The sequence below is a fragment of the Pterocles gutturalis genome, unplaced genomic scaffold, assembly GCF_000699245.1.
Source record: "Pterocles gutturalis isolate BGI_N339 unplaced genomic scaffold, ASM69924v1 scaffold16770, whole genome shotgun sequence".
NCBI classification, from domain to species: domain Eukaryota; kingdom Metazoa; phylum Chordata; class Aves; order Pterocliformes; family Pteroclidae; genus Pterocles; species Pterocles gutturalis.
Window position 1 is genome coordinate 1 of NW_010143725.1, and position 8,059 is coordinate 8,059.

General features: G+C 53.7%; 1 protein-coding gene across 1 annotated transcript; it reads right to left on the minus strand.

Moving 5' to 3' along the window:
- Positions 1-2,164: 2,164 nt before the first annotated feature.
- Positions 2,165-3,807, minus strand: LOC104459229 (hemoglobin subunit rho). The gene is made up of 3 exons (XM_010084843.1): positions 3,710-3,807; positions 3,384-3,606; positions 2,165-2,340 (listed from the first exon to the last, which is right to left on the minus strand). The coding sequence occupies exons 1-3, from the start codon at positions 3,799-3,801 to the stop codon at positions 2,212-2,214; spliced, it is 444 nt and encodes a 147-aa protein (XP_010083145.1). The 5' UTR covers positions 3,802-3,807; the 3' UTR covers positions 2,165-2,211.
- Positions 3,808-8,059: the final 4,252 nt, after the last annotated feature.

An 8,059-nucleotide genomic window follows, 5' to 3' on the forward strand; every position in this document is an offset into this window, starting at 1 on the left:
GGGCAGCTGTACGCAGCCTCTGCTGCTCTGGATCCAGGCCAGCCTCTTCTCCCTCCTCCAAAACATGACATTTCTTGTGCCTTAAGCCAGCAGGTCCCCAGGGTGTCCCTGTTCCCACTTTATTTGCTGTGCTCATCCTTCCCCAGCTGACCAGCCCTGTCCAGGCTCATCCCACTCTGTGCCAGCATCTCGGGGTCTCCTGGCTGAGGGCAGGAGCTCGCCCCTTCCCCCTGGAGCAAAAAACATATTTCTGAGGTCCACAGCCACAGTGCAAGCAAGCGTTCGCTGGTTTGGGACCCAGATGGATGTGCAGTGGTCATTTTGTCAATGTTATGTCCACCCATGCCTCGAGTGCAGGAGACCTTTTCTGTTCGGTAGCAACTGCCAGTTTTTGGAACTGCACTTCTGTGCTGGCTGGAAGAAGACATTGAGGACAGTGTTACCTCCTGAAACCATGCTGAAATGCCCATTTGCTGACTGAAAGGAGAATAACGTGCTGCAGGAAAACTGGACTGGTTTCTGGGGGTTATTTTGGTTTTATTTTCCCCCAGCCCGGGGTGTTCTCGGTATTGCCAGTGGGGCTGGATCCTCTGCCTACCAGAGAGCCTGCCTGTGTAGGATAGAGGGGTCGTAAGCACAAATCCTTGCTTCATCAGGAGAAAGGCAGAAAATTTATTCCTAAATCATGCAAAACAAGGATTTCATAATTCTGAGACATCAACATATCTGTCCTTATTGCTTTTAAAGTTATTCCTGGAAAAGCAGTGCTGAAACTGATGTGCTTATGCAGAATCCTTCCATTCAGTGAAAAAAACATCCTTCCATTAAGCCAATCTGAGTGAAAAAAGGCTCTGATTGGTCCTGTTTAAAAGCTGCCCTCATCCCCTCCTCTTAGGATCATACACATTCTCTTTTAGATATCGTATTCAGGTCAAAATGCACGACAGTAATGGTAAGAGCATTTTCATCGCTGATTCAAAAAAAGCTTTCGACCAACTTTTTGAAAATACATCGGTACTAAAATATGAAGGGCCAAATTTCTGTCTAATCTAACCTGGCTTAAGTGAATCTCTGCAAATTTATATCTTTTCATGCATCACGGGTTGAGAGGTTTAGGGTCTGAGGGGTCTGTTGTGGTTTGACCAAGGTAGCAGCAGGAAACACCACGCAGCCGCTCACTCACCCTGCCCCTGCCTGGGGATGGGGTTGAATTGAAGGGGTGAAGGGAAAAGAGACTTGTGGGTTGAGATAAGAACAATTTAATAACTAAACTTATTATTATATTGCTCACCAGATGATGACCAAGGCTCAGCCCGTTCCCAGCTAATGATCCTGGAGCAGGGAGAGTCCCAAAACCACAATCCCAGAAAAGAGATAAGAGCCTGAGTGTCAAAGAGACTGAGAGAGAGAGAGCCAGAGAGAGAGAGAGAACTTCCAGACAGTCCCTCCTCTCCATCCTGGCCATGCCGGGCATGGGATGGAACAGACCATCGGCCAGTTTGGGTCTCAGCCCTAAACCTGAGGTCGAATCCTAGGCTGGTCACTGGGGTTGTGCTCCCTCCCAGCTCCTCCTGCCCCTGCAGACACGGGCACAGCAGAGAAGCTGGAAAGTCCTTGACTGTCCTGACAGCAGCTCTGCCCATCAGTGTGTGATCAGCTCCTCCTCAGCACAAACCCCAACAGCCTCACACCAGCTGCTGGGGAGAGAGGTCACTCTGTCCCAGCCCAAACCAGGACAGGGCTCTTGCTTGCCCTGAAGCTTGGCCTTCTGCACAGAACAGGTCAGAAATCCCTCCCTGGTGATTTTGGCAAGCTCAGGGGTACTAGTTGTGCTGGAATGTTCCCATCACTGGTTTAGGGACTGGTATCTCCAGATGTCTCACTGGAGCTCTGTATGCAAGGGGCGCCCCAGCATCACTTTGTGCGTGGAGGTCCAGGACCAGCCCCGCTGGGCAGGCAGAAAGGGCAGCAGTGGGCAGGCTGATGCCTTTTGGAAAGAGCCCAAATAGCCAGGAAAAGCAGCCTCCTCCTTGGCCAGCCTGGCTGCCTTTCTGAAGCGTGATGCTCCCAGCAGCCCTGAGCCCATCTGCCCCCTGCTCCCCCCCTCCCCGACCCTGCAGGCAGCCACAGAGAGACAGCAGCACACTGAGAAGTTGAGATAATGTGGATTTTTTTTATTGACTGTTACAGACACATCTGCCTTCGGGGGGTTTAATGGTACTTGTAGGCCAGGGCATGGGCCACCACGCCAACCAGCTTCTGCCAAGTGGCCTGGCAGGTGGGAGTGAAGTCCTTGGTGAAGTGCGCGGCCAGCACGATGATGAGGATGTCTCCCAGGAGCTGCAGAGGAGAAGGAAGGCAATCAGGTCAGCATGGTGCTGAGCACCCCTCTGCCCCGCACAGGACCCAGGGGCTGGAGGGAACCCAGCAGCTCGGGTGGATCCTGGAGGCTGTGACCCAGAGAAGCTCTTTTAGCTGAACTCTGTGCAGGAAAATAGTCCTGTGCTGCCCACATGCACCAGTATCCACTTGCTCTGTCTCTGCTTCTCCTCACACCTGCTTTTTCCAGCCTCTGGACTTTATTTCCAGACCTTTTCTGTCTTTTTTTGTTTGTTTGTTTTCTGCTGTGAAACCCCATGCCTACTTGAGCACAGGGTTAGGTCAGTGCAAGGTCTACCTGCTACATTCCCAAAGTCAGGCTTAAACAGAAACAGAGACCATCAGCCACATCCAGCCCCCTCCATCCCTTCCAGCCTGAACTTCTCCCTTTCCTCACCCTCAGTCCATCTTCTCCCTCCCTGCACCCTCATCTCTTTTACTTCCTTCCCCCCCGCTCCCCTCCCTCATCTCCCAACCTCGTCCCCGCGCTCAGACCTGTCCTCTCTGTCTCTGATCCCAGTCTGCCTCTCTCCCCATCAGTGTCCAGTCCCCGACCATCCCACACTTGCTTTTCCCTCTCCTCCCATGTCTGCCAGACTTGGAAAAAGAGGAGTTGAAGTTGTCCCCATCCCCATGGCCAGGAGATGCCAGGGAGAGGCTGCACATGGCACCCTGCAGGCACTTCCCTCTGTCCTCTCCACCCTCAGCCCTGCTCAGCCTCCCTGCATCCTTCTCCTGCTTTTCTCCAGCTCTGCCTGCACAAGCCTCCAGGCTTTCAGAGCATCTCCTGTATTGGTCCCCAGACCCCTCCCAGCCTGGAGCCTGGCATTTCCCTTGCGTTATCAATTGTCCAACCTTCCCCTCTCCCCCAGCTTCCATCCAAGCCAGCCCCTTTCTGTGTGGTAAGTAAAACACACATGATTTCTGCTTGTTTGAAACCTGCCAGGCACTGAGTTATTCTGCAAGATGGAGGGAGAGAGGCTCAAGCCCTAAGTACAGCTCACCCTGAAGTTCTCGGGGTCCACGTGCAGCTTCTCGCAGTGCAGCTCCGACAGCTTGGAGAAGGTCGCCTTGAGGCTTTCCAGGTTCTTGACGGCTTCCCCGAAGGAGGTGAGCACTTTCTTGCCGTGGGCACGGACCTTGGGGTTCCCGACAATGGCGGTGGGGCTGGAGAGGTTCCCGAAGTTATCAAAGAACCTCTGGGTCCAGGGGTAGACGATCAGCAGCCTGGGGAGAGATGGAGGGACACAAGCAGACACAGACACCGTTAACGTTCCCAACACAGTTTGTCCAGGGTGCAACTGAGCAGATGCCTGGGAGCTGGACCTACCTGGCCAGAGCCTCAGCACCGCATTCCTCCACGTTGACCTTGCTCCAGACGCTGGTGATGAGCTGCTTCTCCTCGGCTGTCCAGTGCACCATGGTGGCAAGTGGCTTTGCTGGGAGCTGCAGGAGGACACAGACCCCGTAGCTGAGCTGCAGACCTCACGGAGGCTTTTATCCCCTGCTGGCAGCTCCTCCCCATCCCACACCGCAGGGTCATTGGCTGGGGCCATGGTGGGGGTCCCCACCAGCAGTGGGTCGGTCTGTCCGTGGAGTGGTCAGTCTGCAGCGAGGTGTGGTCTTCAAGGAAAAAACCCCGCGACTTGCTTAACAGGAAGGCTCAGGACACAATTCCCTGTTATCTCGCCTTCCGTCCCCCCGCCGTGACCGCGTGCACCATGTCCTGCAGCCCGCAGCAGGCACTGACCCGTGTCCACGGTGCTTCGCAACGGCCTCATGCCGGCAGCACCCAGCCTTTGCGTCGCGTGCGGGATTTACAGGCTTTCGGAATTTGGGGAATATTTCTCTGCTGGGATAGATGAGCCCATTTCTGAACTTGGGTGCCTCACAACACCTTCTGCACAGGACCACACTTAGAATCATCGAATCATGGAGGTTGGAAAAGCCCTCAAGGATCATCCAGTCCAACCATCACCCCAACCCCACCCAACCCACTAACCCATGTCCCCAAGCACCACATCCACACGTTTCCTGACCCCCTCCAGGGATGGTGACTCCCCCACGTCCCTGGGCAGCCTGTTCCAATGCCTGAGCACTCTTGCAGTGAAGAAATTTTTTCTAATCTCCAGCCTAAACCTCCCCTGGCGCAACCTGAGGCCGTTTCCTTTTGTCCCATCACTTGTTACTTTGGAGAAGAGGCAGCCCCCACCTCGCTAATGCTGAGTGCTGTTTGCCCTTGGCTGCAGACACACAGCCCCGCGGGGAAGCCCCTGTCCCATTCACCCAAGGAGTCACCTTTCAGTGGGTGAAAACATGGAAAACATGAGCCTGTCAGTCCAGTTCCTCCACACCTGGACCATGTGCTGGGGACCACGGATGTGCAGCCGTTCCTGGTGTGCATGAAACGGAGATCACCTCCTCGTGCTGCAGGTCTCAGGGAATCCCTGTGTGGGATGCTGGTGCTGGGGCTGTGAGCTGAGGAGGTTTTTCTGCTCCTAACGTGTGCACAGTACTAATGAGGCACTTCACCACTCTCCTCGCGCTGGGAAATTTAAATGCCTTGCACCAGGACAGCAGGACCCACCACGTTACAGCCAGAACTGCAGCATCTCCTGCTGCAGGAGCTTCCACCAGCTGAAGGTCTGACCAAAGGGTTTTGTTTGGCTCTGGGTGTCACTTTCCCGTTGAACACAGATGTTCCTCCTGCGTGGAAAGGGGTGTTCAACCTTCAGGCGAAGCTGTGCTCCCGCGCTCAGACAGGCAAAGCCAGGACACACGAGGTGTAGGCGTTGAAAGAGGGGAGACAGAGATGAGATGTGGGGAAGAAATGTTTTCCTGTGTGGGGGGTGAGGCAGTGGCCCAGGGTGCCCAGAGAAGCTGTGGATGCCCCATCCCTGGAGGGGTTCAAGGCCAGGCTGGATGAGGCTTTGGGCAACCTGGGCTGGTGGGAGGTGTCCCTGCCCATGGCAGGGGGTGGCACTGGGTGGGCTTTAAGGTCCCTTCCCACCCAAACCATTCTGGGATTCTGACAAGACCGTGGGCTTTGGGTCTGTCTGCAGGCAGTGCAGGAGGTTCCATCCAGACCTCTGACCCATCCCAGCGACAATCGATACTGGTCCATGGACCTCATCGGAGCCACAGTGGCACAAGCCCATCGCTATGATCCAGTTGGGTTGGTTCATGTCTATAGTCACATTTCAGCTCCTTGCCACAAGGTCCTAGAAGGCATTATTCATATTTTTAAATTTCTGGATCCAAGACAAGCCCCACAGACCCCTTCCAGCAGCGAGTGAGCCACCGGAGAGGGCTGATAACACACTGCGGAGCGGAGGCTGCTCGGCGCAGATAAAGGGATATCGTGCAGGTGGCCGGCGCTCACTTCAGCTCCTCACCTAAAGAGCAAGCATATGGTCACACGCCCTCGGTTCTTGAGGAGATCTGAAAACTTCAGAAGTTGTCATTTTTCAATAAGACAGCACTCAAAGGGTGAAATCAAATATGTGCCACCCTAAATTCCCAGGCAGATATTCCCATCGCGTCCGCCAGCCACCGGGCACAAAACAGCTGGACGCTCAGCTGGGAGAGGACAATACATGGCCCAGCACAGCCCGGCTGTTTGTTACTTCTCTCGTCCTGTCCTCCTCATTTCCTGGCAGACCCACATAGAAAATAAAACCCAAGCTACATCTGGGTCTATTCTTAGCAATGCATTTGCCTCGTCTGTGATAGGAGTCTCATTTTCAGCTCTGCAAAGCTCAACTTTAAAAAAACAGAAAAGATAATGATGCTTTTCTTCTGCATCTGAACCAGCAGCATGGAAAAGCTCGGGGAGGGGTGGCAGGGAGCAGGAGGAGCGTGAAGCTGGGACAAGCAGGGCAGCATCAAACACAGAGGCTCGGAGGAGAGCATTAACTGTGCTAAAAAGAATCAGCAATTAATAAATGCTGGGTTTCTGGACTGCAGAAAAGCAGGCAGAGACGTGGCTTGTAGCGAGAAACCTCAGGTCCTGGTCTCACACTTTGACCCGCTCAGGGTCCTTTTTGCTGGTGCAGCTGCAGGAGCAGGACAATTTCTTCCCAGGATGGCTAACGATGGTGACAGAGCCGAGGGAAGGGGGAAGGCAGAGGATACAGAGGGGCTGCAGTCCTGCCAGCTGTTTCCTCGAGGCCAGCTCATTTGATGCTGCTCTTCTGTATCGATCCCTTCTAATGGCTTGTTTTATGCCCACAGTAATTCTTTAAACTCTTTAACTCCTGTAGGACGGGCACTTATAGAAAAGGCATAACAGCAGGTGAATCAGGCAGCTAATCAGGTTAGGGTCATTTCGGAGACCGGTATGCCTCTGGATGGGGAGAGTCCGTAATGGGAATGACCTTTAACAGCTGCTCTGGGCTGTGAAACTCATATATGAGCTTCAGCTGCCCCTACCCCACTGGTCCGTTGTGCTGTGTCTGGTCTAGCACTGGTGCCTTGGTTTAATTTGAATGCCAGATCTAACCCCCCCCAGCACCCTGCTAGTGCGGGTACCCCGTAAAGGGATGCTGCAGAAAATGGTGCTTGGGGCAAAAGGGGGCCTCAGGCTACTGTCCAGGTGAACCCCAAGTTTGGGACCAGAGCAGAGCCTTACACACTGCTCACAGACCGCAAGGAAACCGGCAGAGCCGCTGCTCTGAACCCGTTCAGGATGTGGCCAGTGATGAATTGCGGGAAATGTGGAGCAGCAGCAGGCAGGTCTGCATCCCCATCACCTGCACAGCTTCCCCTGGTTGGGGCTGGATGGCTGCTACCCTGAGCGGGGAGAATTTCTGAAAATTGAATTTTTTTCCTTAGGAGGGAAATGGGAGAGAATAGGAAGAACCACAAGGAGCAGAGGTACGGGCACCGTGGTGGAGGCAGACAGGAGCTCGATGGTCTTACCGCAAGGAGAGTTATCTCACTGAGCTGCCGTCGCCCCAGGCACTCCGCTTTCAACACAAAGACATCTCAAATTGTTTCTGTGCTGTAACAATAGACTAAGGGAAAATATAACTGCAGGTTAAATGAATGCCCCTCTGCCCCACGGGTGGATGTCTAATTTCAGGATCCAGGTTTAACCCTTTAGGCCTGACTCCAAGAGGTGAAGAGCACCTCTTGCTGTGACTGCTCCGGCGTGAATTTGTGCCACGTAATGACTTATTTCCCATGCAAGCATGGGATTTGGTCATTTAGCTGGCTTACAGCCTTTTACTGTATTGCTTTAATTTTGTAGGAAATGTCCTAGCTCTGAAATTTGGCTCCCAGGTGACAGTGTCTGGAGGTTGGGGGCTGGCTGTGACAGATGCCCAGGGGACCTCCAAGGGCACTGCAGGACATGGGACCTGACCCTGGTCATACGTCCCTGTCCCTATATCCCTGCGAAGGGGTTCCCCAGGACGGGTCAGCCCTAAAGCCAGCCTAGTGTCACAGGCTATGGGGGGTTCAGAGACAGGGAGGTGAAGGAATGAGCGGCACAAGGGCAGGCATAATGGCCAGGATATTCAGGGAAAAGCTGAAAATTTAATTAAACAGCTTGTGAGTTATCCCTCAACGCAAGAACTCAGGCAAAAGCAATCTAGAATTAGGCAAAAGCAGCTTTTTTATTCACGACGAGCTGTCTCCAAGGCAGTCTCACTTAGGGCAGTGTTTCTCCTGCCTGTAA